Source organism: Calypte anna, chromosome 2 (assembly GCF_003957555.1).
Source record: "Calypte anna isolate BGI_N300 chromosome 2, bCalAnn1_v1.p, whole genome shotgun sequence".
Classification (NCBI taxonomy): domain Eukaryota; kingdom Metazoa; phylum Chordata; class Aves; order Apodiformes; family Trochilidae; genus Calypte; species Calypte anna.
In genome coordinates this window covers 121107987-121127288 of record NC_044245.1, presented here as the reverse complement: position 1 = coordinate 121127288, position 19302 = coordinate 121107987, and the positions used below count along the sequence as shown (strand labels likewise).

Genomic DNA, 19302 nt, shown 5'->3' with positions numbered 1-19302 from the left:
TGACTCAAATTAAAGTTTATCCCTACCATATTTCTCTACTTTTAATGACCAATTTGTCAACATCAGTTTAATATTTGAACAAGCCACTTTCTGGAGCCTCACTGAATTTTTACTCTCAGGAACTGATCCTGGAGGCCTCATTTAGGCTGCTCAGTCAGAGCTGTGCAGTCGACCCAAAGGACTGGCCGGGCTTAAAGGCAGAAGCTACAGGATGTAATCACAGAAGACAACCATTTTATTACTGCCTTTGGTTTATGATAGCAAAGTACTCCCTGGACCTTCTCTATTTACCTGGCAATGCACCATTATTATTTAAATGACTTAACTGAGAATTATGGGAAGTAAAAAAGTGACATACAATATGAAATGCAGAAAGGCTGCATCTCAGGTTTTAGAAGGATAGGTTCAAATTATTAACCTCTCTCCATTCCCAACTGTCAAAAACATCTAACAGCTGACTATTGTTTCTTACCTTCATCATAAGTCACTTTTAAAATGTCGCTTTTTAAAGACAAACTGGCCTGAATCTCAGCTGGTGTAAGTGGACACCGTTATAGAGGAAGCTGAATTTAAAAACCAAAAAGTAAAATAGATTGTCCTCAACATGTTGTTACAGAAATTATGATCCAAATTGTGCTCCAAAATCCACTTATGAAAATGCATTTAACTGTTTTTTTGGCAGTGGTATTTAACGGCTGGTGAAATTTAGCTTGGAATGCACTCTGTGTGTGCCTGGGCACACACAAGGTTAATATTACACATCATCTTCCACCACAGGATGGAATAACTTAATTACTTCAAAGGGCCTATAATAATCATGAAACACATAGTTCTCGTTTCAATAAAAACAAGAGGGGGTGTGGGGGGGGGTTGGTTAAATTTTCTTTTGTGGTTAATATAATAAAACAGTAGAGTTATAAAATACTGTGCTGGGGTCAATAAGTGCATAACAAAGCACAGCTTTTTACTTTGTTTACGATGATATTTATATAAACTGCTGAAATTTATGGAGGCTTTGTTGTTTTTGTTGTTGCTGTTGCTCTGGATTCATTCAAACTCAAGCACTGTTACTTCTTAAACAACCAAAGATACATCTGGCCTATAGTAAAGTAGCCAAGGCTGTGACTTATGGTGAGCTTTGTGGAAAAAAAGGTTTGATTCTTCTGATTCTTCCCTCTGGAATGGGGACATTGCTCACCCCAGCATGTGTTGAGGACTGAACCCCAAAAGCCAGGATGTATGTGTCCAAACCCAAAGTTCATCTCCTTAAGCAGTGATCCAGCTATTACAACTCAGAACCTCATCTTTATGTCTCAGCTTTCTGCTTTCCAGGTTGAATTCACTGTTCTAAGGTGCTTCTTGTAGGGAAAGCAAAGCTTCAGTTTTATAGGGAGAGTGTTGAAGGAGGAGGGAGAGAGGAGAGAAAATATTATGGTCCCAAGCATGCCGTGTGGCCCTCTTTTCATAGCTGGATGTTCCACTGGCATGCTATTCTTACTAGCTAATGGTAGAAAAACACTAAATCCAATTGTTACTCAGGTTTTAAATACACACTTTTTATTCTTGAGGCATTTTGGGTTTTGTTTTTTTTTCCTAATTGTGAAACACAACTGTAAATCATTTTATACTAGAAATTATACGACATTAATTTACATGAATACTGTCATTTCAATACATTTAGCTCACAAACTAAGTTTAATTATAAATAAGTGTCATGTAATAGACAAGTCAATGATTGTTTGTCAGTAACAGAATTATTTAACTTGCGTAAGATTGCTAATATATAAATGACCTAGTTCATTGCAGTTCAGATGCCATCACCTTTGTAACATTTTTGAAACTCCAGAATAAAAATTAAAAATAGCTCTGTGACTAACAAGAAGGAGAAAGTTAATAAAGTATGCATACTAATGAAAAAAATCCTGGAAAAGCCATAATCAAAATACTATTTTCTTATTTATGAATCCTTGTATTTGATAAAGATTGCATAATTTAAGACTTCTGACACATCAGATGATGTTATTCAACCTCAAAATAATTCTGAAATTATAATTACTGGTAGAGTATTCTTTCTAATTAGAGTAGAATGAAAGGATAATTTTCATTGCAATAATGAAGGTTAATTTCCATCCTTCCTCATGTTTACTACCTTATTAAAAAGTGCTCCCCTTAGCCATGGCAGAGACATATTACATTTTCAATGCAAATGTATTAATCTGGATAAATTCCATATTAATTCTTGCACTGCATAGAGCTGTAATTTGGATTATAATTAATCTAAAGTGGCACTAGATTTAAATGACAATATAAATGAGGCATTAGTAGGTTTTTCTATTCTGAATGAATATTCAACAAATATAACTTGCATATTGCCAATTCTCATTTTGAAAGCTCTACTCCTTGAGATAAGGTAACCAATACAGCACAACAGCTTACACAAACATACTGCTACTAAATACATGTTAATCCTTTCTCTTCTAATAGATTCTATGCTAAAGAGGGGTCACACCACTTTCCTGTCTAACTTGTTAGTATTATGATTAATTTATTGGTTTTCCCGTGATTTCTTTGGCAAGACTTGCAACACTCAATTCATGAGAAAGCCCAAATTAACATTCAATTATACATAAGCAGTTATGCAGTCATTACAAATACTTGTCAGCTGAATGAAAATTAAGATGATGGTCTGGATATTAGATATGCAGAATTAATTTAGAATAGGAAAATAAAAGTTTCTAAAAGATTGTTTTACAATACAAATTATTTTCTGCAAAGCACAAAAGCAATCATGTATTTCAGCCTTTGTTTTTATATTAATCTTACAGCAAAGTTGTTTGTGTAATTGCTGGCACAGGAATGCAGAACAATTATGCTGGTTTTTTGTACTGCACCCAGTAGACATCTGGATATAGGTTTGTCCTAATTAAACTTGGCCCTTATGAGAGGCTAATCCTGATGGAATTTTGAGAATTCCCCTTTAGTATTTTCTTCTAGATTCCCAGATTTTTTTCTCTTTTTCTCTCTTTTTTTTTTTTTTTACCCAGGAGTTTTAATACTGTATTCTTTCTAAACTATAAATGGAACCTGCCTGAAGAACAGGAGCAGGCTAATAAACTCCCTGAAGCAGTTCTCAGTGTCCTCCAGGCAGAGTGTATGGTGGGGAAATGCAGGCTGCAGGTGGCTGTCACCCCTCCCCTGGTGAGCATCCATGACAGCCCCTGATGAGACCACACAGGAGGACCTATGTCAGCTTGGTAGCATGACTTTACTGCACTGCAGACAGTTTTTACCAAGTCAGAGAGCCAGCCAAGAGGGACATACGTTTTAAACCACAACAGTTTACTGCTCAACATCCTCCTTGTCATTATCAGCCTTTCTTCAGTCTCTTGATCTGAAAAGATAAAGTGACTGAAGAGGAGCTGAGGTTTTAAACACTGATGGCCACTGACCTTAGCACGTCCACAAGTAAACTTAAAAGGGATCTTTAAGTCAGTTTTCCGAGTTGATTAGGCATTGAGAGGGTTATCTGTGATAATTTTTGTGGGAAAAAAACTTTTAAAATGTTCAATATGTAAAGAGAAAGCTATAGTACGGGAGAATTTGGGTGTACAGGAACTCGTACGTAAAATGTTATTTTTCCTACAACTATGTGTCTTTAAGGAGAATACAACCTCCTTTGTATGCTGCTGTCATTGGCATACAAGAAAAAGATATATGACTACCTGAAACTAATAGGCTTCAACCTGTTTCAGCACTTCTTCTGCTTCAGTGAATCCAACATAATGTAACTAGGTATAGCGTGAGGCAAAAGTAGCCAATGTAATATTCATTGTGACCATAGATTTCCATCTCATACATAAAAAAGCATGGATGAAGTCAAATATTTGCCAAATCAAACACAGAAAAAGCCTTGGGTATCTACACCAGATGCTGGCCCTGGGTTTGTTTGTGCACAAGTAAATGTCATGACATAGGGGTTTTGTTTTCAAAGACAGTAGCTTTCATTACTGGGCTTTGTATATTCCAGGAGATCAAAATTACCCAACCCATAATCCGTTTTCAATGATATTTCCGCTTTCTTAGGCTGAATCATCTGTAAACTTTTTCACTGGATTTTGTGTATTTTTTTCAAAATGCCTCAAATAAATGCCCAGGAAGAGGCCAGATTCTTGGGAGTAACTGATCAGAGAGCAGAAGCAAAAATAATAATAACAAAACCCGCCACATTCTTTGGGTTAAAAGGGGGGCAAAACCTGATTGAAGAAAAAATTCAAGTGGTACCTAATCCTATGCTTATGAAAAATTAATATGCTATCAGAGGAATCACAAGTACAGCTAAGATTAATGAAAGGCGCTTAAAAAATTACAAGCACACAAACTGATTTGATTAAAAAATAATCTCACTGGTCGTCCTGTAATATTTTTCAACTTATCCGCATCTATCCTGTCAGATGGTTATGATTAAAAATAGGTCAATGGGAGGCTACTGATAGAAATCACATGCAAAATGCACATGCAATGAATAGTAGTGGGAATGTCCAGACAGTTTAAAATGAAAGAATTTCATAAGTTAAAAAAGGGGGAAGACAGAATTCTAGCATCTTACCAGAGTCTTTACTAGATTTTTTGCCTTCACCATTGTCTCTCTCACTTGAGTCTTTATCATCAGCCCCAGCCACTGATGTACTTTTAGCAGACCCTTCTGTGTCTTCACCTGGTTCTTCTGTGGATAAGCAGAGAAAATATCTCAGAAAACAAATTCAGTGACCATTTCACAGCAGTTAAAAAAATATAGCCTGTAAGAAGAACAGCACTAACAGAGGGTGGCAAAACAGGGAGAAGGAGGGGTTGGGGGGACAAAAAGGAAAGCACAGCAATTTAAAGATGCTGGACATTAATTGCGAATAATTTGCAATATTTCAAAACCTATCCAGAAATTCTGACCATGTCTTTTACCAGAGCACTCACTTTCCACACCTTTCCACCAGTGTGATAGATTGAAAGCCTGTCATTTCATATTCTTTGGCTAGAAATGATTTGTGTTAAAATACACGCACACACATGCACACACAGAAGGCAGAGGCTGGAACAAAAGCAGGCACATGTAAAAACACATCTTGGAGCCAACAAAAAAAAAAAAAAAAAAGGAAAAAAAAAAAAAGGAAAAAAAGGGAGGGAATTCAAATATAAATCCTATTAGTGCAGCAGTATCCCGCTAATTGCAGTAAGTAAGTATTAGGTATTAGGTACTGTATTAAGTATAAACCTCTGGCTTCACGGGAGAAGTCTCAAATTTTGTCTCCAGGGGGAGCCATTCAGGATAAATGATGCAACTTGGTACATGGCTTCTGAAGAAGCAGAATTACCCACACCTCACTTACGTGTTCACACCAGCTAGATTACATGGAAATCTTCACAGTAACTCAAGCCCATTTAATTATTCGGTAAATCTTAGCTATGCTGCTACTGGTGGATTAATCTGTTTATGCAGTTAGCTTCTATGCTGGGGCTGTGTAGCACTAATCCGTGAAAGGCCCACTGTTCCTTTTCATCCTGTGATCATTTGTCTCTCACTGTGCTGATGTCACTTTTTAATGAATTTTTAGCAATCTGAGTAATGCCAGATAACCAGACTTGCAACTCCCCCCCAGCCCAGCATGCTGTTTTCATTGCAGCACGCAGAAAAAATAAAAATCATATTTCCCAGTTCAGGTAGGAATTATATAAATTAGGAGGTGAAGGTAAAATGGGATTCGAAGCACCAGGCCGCTCAATTTCATAAAATCTTTAATGACCGTATAAATTAACCCTGGAAAGGCAAAAGGTCACAGACACACATTTGCATACACTCTTCTATTCACTTTTGATAAGCAGAGCTTTTATGCGGGGAACATGATACAATTAACCCTTCAGGAACCATACAAAATGCAGCTACCGACATTTTAAGTGTCAAGCATTAACTGAAAATTACACACTGCATAAAATTTTCATTGTAAATGCAATAGTGATTGAAAGGGGAAATAGTGGCCCTCTTCGCACCCCATGTTTTATTAATAACATTCTGACAGCCGAATGAAATATCCTCTGTCATATGTAGCAGCTGAGCACAAAAAAATTGCTGCTTAGTGCCTTACTTGCCAGCCATGCACTGAAACTGTATGCCTAGGCAAACAAGCCCTCAGATCGATGTGGCAAACCGATTGGATTCTCAACTCTCTGCAAAATCTTTTTGTAAATCAGAAGAGAAAAACACAGCTACAATTTTGGAAACCAAAAAAAAAAAAAAATCTTAACCACAGATCAATGTTTTTTGCATTGACATCAAAATACAATAGGCTAGGACTAAGCATGCGTGTCCACTTTTTGGAACAATAAAGGGAGAAAGATGGTCCCCTCTTTTAAAAATAATTGCATATAAAAAAGAGGACATTTCCATCAGAATGGAAACCCCCCTCATGCTGTTCCAGTGCTCTCCCCCCTACGGTCCCCCATCCCCCTCCGTGATGATAGCTAATCAAACATGGTAGGCATCCCTGTCGCAGCTGGAAGTGGGGCTGTGTTTGTCAGGGTGGCGGGGGAGCATGGTTGGGGATGCTGGGAGCCTGTGATCATGCCTGGCTCGGGCTGTGTTAATGCCGAGTGCTCACACATGAGGCTCGTATCCAGTGTCAGGCCCTGTGGCCTCGCAGAGCCGATGGCAATCCCTTTCCGACTCATCCTTGGGAATGGACGCATTGCTTCTTTTACTAGATTTACTGGCCCAATCCCCCTGGGCTGGAAAATGAAGTGTCAAAGTGCTACTGAGTGTCCTTATCTTGAGGGGACATAAAATTGTAAGGGCTATCGTGGCACACATTAATAAAACATTGTGTGTGTGTCAGGCAAAGAGAAAGAAAATTATGAAGGTACTAAAAGAAAAGCTACAGTATCATCTGGGTCTCATCAGACAATTTTTGCAGGGTCCTCTCCTGTTTTTCTGGTATGTGTTTTAAGTGTGAGAGAAATTCCCAGACATGTTCTCCTATACATCATCGCGGTGTCTGACCTCAGCCTGACCCTGGCAACAGTTTGAGAAATCTGAATGTGAACAAAGACTCTGTGTCAGCAGCAGGGAGAGATTGCGGGATAGACTTTCCCCATCAACTTAATCGCAAACAGCAGTTCTGAGGCCATAACTTTACAGGGCTCCACCAAGCCACAAACACATAACCTTTAGAGGTGAAACTGCCCCCTGCTCCCCAAACCCTCCCCCCCCACCGCTTCTGTGATTTTTCTCAGTCTTGTGGTGCTCCCTTTGATGTAGTAAGGCAATTAGCTCTAATGTTCAAGTACTGCAGACCTGTTTTATGGTTTGGAAGGTGAGAGCTGTTTATTACAGGTAGGCTCCTGGGGGCCATAAAGGCTTTGCAAATTTTTAATCATGCAAAAAACTAATCAAAATGTAACTTATACACACCATAAAAATTAATATAATTATTATGCATGGTATAAATTGCCTGCCTTGGCTTTCAACAGCACTGACTTCTAGAGAATACATTTGGCATTCATTTCAGAAATATGTATGGCATTCACTTCAGAAATAAATTTCGTAGACAGAAATGATAATACAACTTTTCTTATTTTCTTTCAAAATTACAGAAAAGCCATCTAGGATTCACAGCGTCACGACATTTATCAAAGGAAAAAGGATGGAAACACAACAGGTTTAACTTGAAAGCAGTTAGCAAATTAAAAAAAAAAATCCTTAAAACTATTTGTCAGAACAGATATTGAGCATATGTAACAAAATGTGCTATCAAGGACACTACATACCTGTGCCAAGATGCTACAAACATCCTTTTTTACTAATGTTTTTGTTCTTACTATATTTATGCTAACCAACAAAGATACTATTCAGCTATAAAAATGTGATGGCCTCTTCTCAAAGACACAAAATTACAAATTATTATGAAGGAAAAATATACAATATGATGGTGTTACAGATTCCAGAACAAGTCCTAATGCTCTGTTTTAAATTTACAAGAGTCCTGCCGATAGACATTTACAAATGTCAGCTTTGAAAATGCATAGAACACCGGATTCAGATGTTCTTTAATGGCTTTAATAACACTTACTTTTGCAATATGATATTATATTCACACCTGGTTTTATTTTGTCCAAATGTTGAAAATTTCGTTTGAAGTTGAATCTCTTGAGTTTAGCTATTATCAACCTTTTTACTCACAACTTACTTAGAGTTAAACAGAAAAATGAGGTTAGCAGTCTGCACTAAAAATGTAAAATAAAAAAAAAATGCAAAAGTTAAGCTTCAGAGGTAATGTTCATCAGCTGCTGTTGTACATTTTATATTCTACGTCATATACTTTAATATCTTAGCCTACACTCTCTGGCTCCAATTCTCTACCAGTTTTATGAAGGAAGACCCTTATGACCTCCTTTATCCCAATGAAGTCAAGATGTGTGATGATTTCAATTGTAAAATCCAGGCCCCAGCCGAAGTTGAACAGCAGCTCCCAGCAGCAAAACCAGATGAATATTCATATGCAGATTAGAAAACCCTGACTTAACAGGCAAATAAATGAACGAATTCATCCTCCATAGCCAAGGGAAGGTACAGAGGGACAAATACTATATTTTTAAAATAAAATACTGAATGTTCAAAAAAATACATTGCTGAATTGTAACATCATTAACTTAAATGTATTGTGATAATCATGGAGGCAGATCCATCACCTTTCCCTGTGTTTCTCTACAGCATTTGGAGACTGCCTTCAAGCCTATTTAAAAACACAATTTTCAAGGGTTGATTTCCATTGGGTTTGTTTTACATCACTGATATATCAATCAGCAGCCACTAGTTTCTGTTTTGATCCTGGATTTTGCTGTTGTTGTTGTTGCTATCCCTTTTGGTATGCCTGTTGGTATCCCTTTTGCCCTCTAAAAATTGCAAGCAATTTCCTAAATAAGGATGATGTACTAGTTGTGGGTGACTAATTGTGGTTACGAGAGAGAAAGCAACATTAAGAAAGTGTTTGTGGCTGAGGGCCAGAAGGACTGGGTAAGATTAAATCAATCAACTGAAGTAGTAAAGAAATAAATATGAGAGACTTAAAAATAATAGAGGTTTCTTATTCACTGTGTTCAAGAAGTAGCTGAATCAAAGGTAACCATAAGTGTTCAGTAGAGGTGTATTCCAGGTTCACCTGGTACAGTGAATGGATTATTGAGCTTAACTCTCAGGACAGAAAGATAACTACCAGCAAAGGGTAAAGGTGGACTGGCAGGATGGACAGACAACAGATAATGTAGGGAAAGAAGGAACAAATAACAAAAGAAAATAAAGAAAAACCCTCAGAATATTCAAGAGAAGAAAAAAAATAATAAAAAGCAGGGCTTGTGGATTTATTTCCAGATTATTTTAGCTACACTACTTACTTGATAAATTCTCTCTGATTTCCAGATTTCCATTAATTCACTCAAATATTCCAGAAAGTATTTTTTATATTTTCTGTCTAGTCTTGTAGAGCATGAGTGAGGAACAGAATGCCTTGCTCATTCAGGATCATGACTTCATCTTCTAGTGGTCATATTTCATCTTCAAATAGGATTTCTTATTTCTCATTTGGGGACTCAAAGGGAATAATGGCACCAACATATTAATAACTGTTTCTAATCACTGTGCTATATTTAAAACTAGAGCTGATAGGAAGCTGAACTTCCCGCAAACAAGCCTATAATTAAGTAATGATGGTCATATTGACCAGAAAGTGCTAACCAGCAGTTAGAATTTATTTGCACAATTTTGTTTTGTGGTGCATCATTTTAATTTTTATAGCTGTCTAATGCTTATTTTCTTCTGGTTGAATTGTAGCACTGTGTCAGATGAGGCTGACTGAAAAGTTGGCTGAATAGAGCAGACTGTGGTTGCTTCTTCCCAAGGACTGTCACAAATTACAACCATTTTATCCATCCCCTCCACCCAGCAGCCAGTATTCCCCACTTGCCACACTCAGCCTCACTCCTCTGGCTGTTGCAGGGAGGCAGCTCTCATCTACCCCTACCCTACTTCATTGTGTTTCTTAGGTTCTAAAGTAGAAAAAAATCATTAATACCAGCTAATCTGACCAGAATTTTATATTTCATTATTTCCTCTTTTTTTTTTTTTATTTTTTTTAATTTTTTTTTAACCCCTGTCTACTTCCATTAATGGATAAGGAAAAGGAATGTTCTCCCCAGAAGTTCAGAGGAGTGGGATGGGGTGTCCTTTCCAGTCCTGCTGCTGAGCAAGCTCTCCCTTTCTCCCATTGCTGGCTGGGATTGACTGTTTTCTAGTCTCCCTCCTATAGTCTCAGAGTAAATCAGGAAAAGAAGTGTGCTTTACCCCGACAGTGTTACAAAATGTGGAAAAAAAACTGTTGAGAAGCTTATGCTGAGCCATACTGATTTATCAGAAAGTTGGGAAATCTGTATTTTGTACTTTTCTGTTGTTTCATTTCTACATTAATATTTTATCAAATATTTTGCAAGAGGCATAAGAAGTGTATGCTGACAAAACCATTAACAGAGAATGTCAGCTATTCAGAATGAAACTCGGCAATGTTTTCCAGATGTGATTGGAGATGTACAGTTAATCATTTATTATGCAAAAAGGGATACATTTCTTACTTGGCCACCTCTAGAAAGGCATTGAAGCATAAATTTATATTGAGAATATTCAAACCTTTCCAACTGATCGGTACTTTTCTTTTAGCTGACACTAAGGTTCATAGAAACTGCTGTTTCCCCCATTAGCATAAGGCATAAAGAGCATTAGCATTGTCTGACTTGAAGGCTAATAAATTTGCATCAAAGTTATTCAGAAAAGAAAATTAAACCTCACTGTTAATTCTTAATCAACACTCTGGATACACCCTGCCTAATTTCAGGCACTGCACAAAGCTTCCTCCCTGAGGAAGGACAGACAGGTATCTTCAGGGCACAATTCAGACAGACTTTATGCAGTCAGAATTATTTAATTCTCCTCTGACTACAGAGAGATTTTAGACCGAAACTCAGTGTTTACAGTGGAGACTTTTCACCCTGGCACTGCAGCTAAATGCTGGAAGTTAGGTGGGTGAACCTAAGCCTAGGGGTCTGACCCAGTGCTCAGAAAGTAAATGAGAGTTTCTACATGACCTTCACCAGTTTACTGGGTGTTCATTTCTAGCCCGTGGGGAGAAAAAAACCCTGTATCTTTGCAGTCTCACACACCTTTTTTTAATACCTCTTTTTCAGCCTTGTTCTACTTTTCTGTGTTGCTGTTCAATCTGTGTCTTCAACATTCTGTTATATACAAACACTTCTAATGGCCCTGATGTTTTGCATTTTTTTCCTAACTCCTACTTGAGCTGAGTTTCCAGTACATCATTTAAGTGCTGAGACTGGCTCTCCCATTCACACTTTCCAGAATAATCCTTTAGGGTATTTGCAAAGAAATCCACAATGTTAATTAAAAACTCATTTAAAATGTCATTTAAATGATGTATTTTGTTAGTGACTCAGTTTTGGGGTTTCTCTGTGAAATACACTGTAAAATCCTCATTTACCTTCCAGACCTTCTGAATTATTCACCTCTTTTTGGCTCACTAACAGTATGTCTCTGAAATTATCTGTAAAAGTATTCTGTTAGTACATATATTTCTCCTTTGTCTTTTGAGAATACTAGAGTAAAAGAATTTATTTTCTTTGTTTTCTCCTGATCATTTTGGGTTGATTTCTTATCCCTCAGATGGTCAAGGAGACCAAATGACTCTTTTGCAGGCTTTCTATTTCTGAGATACTTCAACAATTCTTGTTTAGCTTTTCTAAGACCCTTCACATATTTGCTCCTCTCAGCCAACCCCTATGTTCAGTTTTATTAATATCATTCTGTTTAATTTCCAATTTTAAGGATGCTTTTTTTCTGACCTGAATAAATTAATGTACTATGCCTTATCATGTAGCTAATTAAAGCCCTCCAATTTTACATATTCCTCTTTCTTGATGTTAAGTGTCACAGGCAAAAGTAGGTGCACTTTCTCAGTTTTAAAAAATAAACTTTACAGAATCATTTGGTTTGCATTTGTCTGTTTGTTTGATTGATTGATTGTTTTCTACAATTATCTGACAAATATTCTGTAACATATATAGCAGCCCATGGATTTTTACAAACTTAGTTGTTGCGAAGATCACTTAAATCTAAAAATTTCACAAGTTTGGCTTCTTCAACATACTCATACAGGAAGTGGTCTTTGGTTGTTTGTTTTTTTTGAAAGACAACACAGGAGCTTTTAGGTTCCCCCTCCAGCCCAGTTCACAATGGTTAAGTGATGTGCAAGGATCTTCAAAATACCTCCAATGCAAACTCTTCCAAAAATCTCCTGTAAAAACTGCAATTCCTAGCTCAGCTGTAGCTGTACTATATAAAATATAGTATACTGACACATGGTCAAACTCTGTTATTGAGACAAGAGGAAATATAAAATCTGTACATCAAAACAAGCAGAAATAGTAAAAACCATCAGTATCTTCCTGCGTCCTTGCTGTCTTTCAGCCCCTTCTTTTACTGTCTTCTCTTGTCTACTCCCAATCTAGAAAAGTTGTATAAAACACTTCTTTCTCATTACTCAAGTATTTTCCAGTTATGTGGAATGTTTGTGACTTGCATTGTAGTCTTTTAGTGTTTATGATCCATAGCCATGATGTGACATACCCTCGATCTACAATAGCCTATAAGATTCTTTCAATTCCAATGCTGTGCTTGAATATCTAAAGTTAGTCTTTTCTTGCTGCATTGTTTGAGGTTAGGAATGACACTGTCCTATTGATTACTCTGAGGCTTGAAACTCAAGTCTGCTGCCAAGTTTGCTGGTGACACTTGAATGGTATGCTATGAAGATGAGCAGTATCAATTGGTTCTTAGCACAATAATGGGTGACTCATAAATACTGAAATAGACTGCATACACAGATTTTCTGAATTAAAAAAAATGCCAGCTTTATCTAGGGATTCTCCAAGTGCCAAGTCAAGCATTTCAGGTCACCTAGTCTTGCTGTAAAGCTTCTTGTATTGTGACAACAGAATGGCAGGGGTGGATTAATTTGTATCCACTTTCTTTTTACTAAACTAGTGCAGTATACTAGATGTTTCCTACGTCTTTCATTCAGTTAAGTTTTTTTATTCCGACTGTTCAGTATACTGCACTGCTCTTACCTTTGCTATGTTTGTCTAATTTGAATGTTTTTTCTCCCATCCACATTTTAAATAACACCCACACACACATTAATTTTTATTGTCAGCAACATAATTCTACCTCCAAGGAAGCAAATGACATCCCTTGCTTTTAGACTCCCTGTTCACAATTGCCTAATGAGCACAAACCTACAGTGCCAACTTAGCTAAGATCCTGAAATGCCTTTTTGAGGTAGCTATGTTGATAGCACTGAAAATATTTCATAGAAAGCTTCTGGACAAAACTTGAACTTAAAATTTGGTTCTTAATGATTCTAGACAAGTTGATAGGGTCACCCATGTGTAAGCTTAATGTAGACTTCCTACGGTACAGCTGCCTTTTCGTTTGCTTGTAACTTCAGCAAACTTAACTGCTGTAAAAGCATGTGCTGAATCTCTGCTGCAGGTTGAATATCATATAGTTTCTTTGGGGGGTGATTGGGGTTTTGGGTTCTTTTGGAGGTTTTGGGCTTTGTTGGTTTTGTTTGTTTGTTTTGTTTTATTTCAAGCCCAAATGATTCAGTAGGACGAACAGGTTTATATAGCTATATTTATTTTCTTTTTTTTGAAATCTTTACTCTTACATTGATTTTAAACTGGAATCTCAAATTTGGCAGAGAGAATGATGTCTGGCATGTGCCACATTGGATTTAACTGTCCAAATTCATCCAAGCAATATGACTTTGAAAAATTCCACTTGTCCTCAGAAAAGCTGCTTGACCTAAAGGGCCGAAATTCTCCTAGGAATCCATAATCACTGAACACAGTCACACTTCCCACAGTGCTGAGAGCTCACCAAAGTGCATATTCAGTCACATCCCACAGAGCCTCCACAAACCTCTTCACCCACTTCCTATGTGTACTAAACAACGTGTATGCCACCCTCACAGAGGAACTGCAGATTTAATAGGTCTTCTAAAACCCAAATTCTCCTTGCACCTCCCCTTTACAACTAAGATGCAGCTATAGCATCCTTACCACTGTGACACCAGACTTTCTCTTATTACTATATTTTTGCTGCTATCTGTCATTGTACAGTGCACTTGGAACTGATTACTATAGGAAACAGGAGCAGCATGTTCCCTCTGTGCCTGCAGGTTTGCAAGAGAAAAAAAAAGGAAAAAGTAAAAAAAAAAAAAAGTATGGAATTAAGGCTTTTGGGGCCAGAAAAGGAATGGAGGTAAGCAGAAATGGTCAAGGAGATGAACTTGAAAGACCAGAAGACTAGGAAGGGTTAAAACAATAGGTAGAAGGCACAAGAATAAGACTAGAATCAGCAGTTTATCAAATTCCAGAACCAAACTGGACTTCAGGAGATAGAGCTGACCACTGGATTCTACTAAACAAATGAGGCAAAGATATTGAGACATGCTGAGAGGCTTTTTTAGGGATATTAAATCTGCAGTCAGCAGAAATGGAAGCTTGCATGGATGGATGAAGAAGGAAGCTGAGAGTTGACTAGAAATATAGAAGGGATGTCTGAAGAATGAGCAGCAAAAATAGAAAAGAAAAAAAGACATCACTAGTAGGGTGGGAAAATGACGTATAAAAATACTGAGAGAAGAGATGTGGAGATAAAATAACAGAAAAAGATAGTGATTGCTGGGTAAAGAGAATGAAAATTGATGTGAATAAAATGTGGTGTCCCTCACACCCCAAAATGAAACCCCTGACTTTCCAGTCTCATAATTCTTCTTCACAGAATTGTCAGAGTTGGAAAGGACCTCTAGAGATCATTTATTCCAACTCTCCCACTAAAGTATTTCTGCCTTACTGCACTACCTTTCGCCAGTGCTTGTCCACAGTGGGGACAAAAACCTTCTGCTACTCTCTGCTAGTTTACTAACTAGTCAAAGGGGTCTTTGTAGCAAATATAAGCACACTGATACTTCATATGACTTTCAGTGTACTAAAACATGGTGACCTTTTTTTTTTCCAGTTTAAGTCTTCAAAAAATAACTATGGGATTATAGGTGAAAAAACCAAACAAAAACATTTTTTTAGATGCATTAATAATACCGCAGAAGTACAATATTCTAATATCTTAAATAATAAATCAAGACACTTTCTTTGTGACCCAATCATTATGTTTCCGTTTAAGTCTTATGGAAAAGCCTCTTGCCCTTCTCATTGCAAAAAATTTTTGATACTTATTTACTTAAAAGCTATTCAAGATATTTTTTTTTAATTCTTGATATTTAGCATATGGCTTTGTTTTGTTTACTACATCTCTTCAACCCATTCTGAAAGACAAATTATTCATTTCATGATTGACTTTTTATTGCTGCACAAACATTAATGAGTTTATCTTCTTTATGTCCTAAGAGATGAGTAGACAATTCTGTAATTTGGGGAAGGGAAGGTATAGGGAAATTGAGGTTAAAAAAAATCTACTAACTTGAAGAACCCAGTTTGATACAAATGGGACCCAATTTTTTCCAAGTACATAGCAATATATAACACTTTATATGCTCAAAGCACAGCACTGATTGCTTTCATTTGCAGCTCTGTGTGTTCAGCACTTATTTAACACTATAGTACAGCCTCAAATCAAGCACTCAGAAAATGAAGGCCATGCAGTCAGTGAACTCCTATGAGAAGTCTGGGTAAGGTGACCTGCTAAGGATAAAAAATAGGATCTCTCCAGCAGAGACAGATAGGGAAGCAGCTTCTTTAGCTGTCTTAAACATATCCCTTTATTTCTCTTCCTGACATCCCCAGCCTCCTTCACTACACACTTTCTGAATTTCTCACCAAACATGGCAAGGTGCTAAAAAGAGTTTCTGCCACCTCTGCACATCACTGATTCATCCATATCCTTGTGCAGGTCTATTCAGAAAGGGAAGGGAAAATACTTTGTAACCATGGAGTTACAGACCACATCTTCATGCATACACACCTGGTGCTGAACTAAGGTAGTGCAATGTATATTAGTCCTTGATTACAAAAATGACTTTTTTGAGAGGCAGAAGCAGACCTGCTTTTCTACATCAATATATTAAACTCCCCCTTTTTTCTCATTCAGACATATAAAATCAATGAACAGTATATATTTACAGATCTTGTTATCTGTAACATATAAAGTCATAAAATGCGTAAGAGTAGGTTGTAAGGTAATGCACAGGGATTTTCCTATAAATATCAGACTGAAGTTCACAGGGTTGGAGTGAATAAAACCTCCTACAGAGTGCAACATTTTACTGATTCTTTTTAGCATATTAGACCCAGGCTTAGCTACTTTAGCAATTGGATTTAGGAATAGGAATTAGGAATTTAGGAATAGCTCAGTACCTGAAGTTAGCAGGCATCATAGTGAGTGGAGAATGTTTTAATCTACATGCATGCAGACATCTGTGGTAATATGGATGATATTTAATAATTTTAGAGCTTTCAAACCATGCTATCAGGCATACACTAATAAACTCATACATGTAATTGCAAAAAATATTGTAGTTTTCCTTATGAGGGCAAGAGACATGTAAAGATGAGATGCAATTACAGTTGGACAGATGTGCTATATTTGTGACAGGTACTGTTTTCTTTTTAAAACAAGATGTTTTGATCATCTCAGCATAAATTATTCCCACAGTTACTATTAAGCTGAAGAATGGGGGAAAATACCTTTTGAAGTATTGGCATGGATTTGCTTTGCTTGAGTAAGGGTGTTCACAGATGTTCAAATCTTCAGAGGTCATACTACCAAAAAATGCACTTAAGTGGACACAAAATATTTGATTCCTTGAAGTGCTTGGTGTTATCTCAGTACCTATGGACCAAAAGCTGAGCAGTTTCAAGAATCAACATAGTGTCAGAGAAATTAGCAAACCTCCATACATCAGGTACAAAGGATTTTTACCAATGCAAAACCAGGTAAGCACCTGGTCTTTAAGCAAATTTTATAGTCCTCATAAAACATATATCCTCCACACACACTAACCTACAAGTGTATTGAGAAAGTACCACTCATTTCAAATTGTGTTCACAAAACCATGTGTGCTGGGCTTTGAGGTCTGGGGATTATAATAGGCACTGGTTTATAGTAGTATTTCACTTGAAAAGTGGAACATGATGTGAAATAAAAAGCAAATAACTTCCAAATCAGATAAACAAAAACCAAACCTCTATGAAGTTGCTTATTATAAGAGCAAGATTAATTTAGGTACCTTCATAAAACTATAAAATAAATTCTGCTGCTTACCGAATAGTTACTCTATGCATCTTCAAAAACTTCTATTTTTAGTCTCAAACAGCATCTGAGCGTAACGTTGAGCTCTGTTTAAGATCTTCAATGATTATTTTTTTCTAATGTATTCCATGAAAATTAACTAAGTGGTTTTTAAGCATGAACTTAGTTACCTTTGTTTATGTTTCTGACATTCCATCCAGTTGGATCAGCCTACTTGACAATACCAGCATTAGCATAAACGTATTACCTATATTCTAAAATGGTGAGGAAATAGTCTGGCTGAATATTCTGAAGGCTTTTCTGAGTTAATATCTATTTTGGACTGCATGTGACAATGAGATGACATTCCTCACTCATGCCACCATATGCAGCATACAGTTTGTCAGGCTGAAAAATAAAATACCATGTTTTTTAGCTAATGACTAAGAGGAACCATATACAGGTTTCTATTTCTTCAGAGGGTGTCCGCCTGGCAGCATACCTAAGGTCAAACCGATTTCATGGTTTGTGCCACTTCCAAGATCCATGTACAGAAGTAGAGCATGCTGCTTTTGGGCAATCCTTCACAAAGTTTATACAAAGCTGAACTTTTAAAAACACTTGAAATATTTTGATTTTACATATATATATATAGAGAGAGAGAGAGAAAAAGAGAGAGAAAAGAAGAATCAGCTGACAATTGACTTCAACAGAAACCGGGAACACAAGGAATCAGGAAAAACATGAAACTTTTTACTTGCTCCTAACTAGGGAAGTTAGATGCATCAACATGGAAAAAAGAACTAAGTTGAACACTTGTATTTATCAGTCATGGGATTGGGCAGAACTATTATGCATTTCTGGGGTAAGAAAATTCAGGTATCAGTGTAACAAAACCCATTTTTATGTTTATTTAACTAAGATATTTTAAGACAATTTTTAAAATAGAAAAGAGTATTCCAGTAGTAATTTATGAGCTACGACAAGCCTATATATGCTGACTTTCCAAATAAAACAGAAACAGGATTGTTCTGAGTGTCCCTTGTGGAGCTCGAAATGTATTCCAGCTCTTTCTAAACATCAGCTACCATATTCTGAAGAGAAGCAATCTGAAAATGGAACCTGATTCAAGTAAGTCTTCTTCCTTGCAAGTTAGTAGTTGAAAATCATATCTTAAATATTACTTGACACTACGATAAACTCAGCATAACCAAGTTTGTGTTCAACCCATAGTTTCAAATAGAAAGAAAGAAAAATGAAGGGTGAAAACTGTTAAATATTTCGAAGATAACATACAGGTGCAGCAGCATTCAGTAAATTGCTTCCAGAAGCAGTTGCTGATCAAATTCTAATGAAGACTTATTTCACATACTTTTTCATTCAAAATAGAAAAGTTTTCACAGAAAACTGTTTTCAGTCCTACTTCTGCCACGCATTCACTCCCTGTCAAAAAAGGGCCCACTGCTGGAATCCAAGATGTGCTTCTTGGACTGTAACCATCACAGTCAAGGAGGGTACTTTTGTGAAGTAAGCTATAGGTGTGTCTTACTTGTAGCATGGAAGACATGTCTTGTAACAGAAATTTATGAAGAGTTGCCAGCTTTTGGAACTTTTATTTAAAGTCTCATGATGGGGGCACACAGTCTGAGCTTAGGGAGTTACGCAATAACATGAACTTTCACTGGGTGACAAAACAGTATAAAATAATGTCATTGGTAAAACCAGATGAAAAAGAAACCATCCAAACCCCACTACCATCATTTCTAAAGACTTAAGCAAAAGCAAGGCCTAAATCTCAAACCTAAATGTTTTACAATCAACTCACAATTACCCAGAGTACTACAAGGGTGGGGTTACTTAAATAAAGCAAAACCATATGTAAACTGCAC

At 36.8% G+C, this 19302-nt stretch overlaps 1 protein-coding gene across 1 annotated transcript in view; it reads right to left on the bottom strand.

Annotated features, from left to right (window-relative positions):
- Nucleotides 1-19302, bottom strand: part of ZFHX4 (zinc finger homeobox 4) — a 123385-nt gene that overhangs the window by 17783 nt on the left and 86300 nt on the right. Inside the window, exon 5 of the mRNA XM_030446024.1 lies at nucleotides 4607-4723. Coding sequence (XP_030301884.1) covers nucleotides 4607-4723 — 117 coding nt within the window. The remainder of the gene's footprint in view (nucleotides 1-4606; nucleotides 4724-19302) is intronic.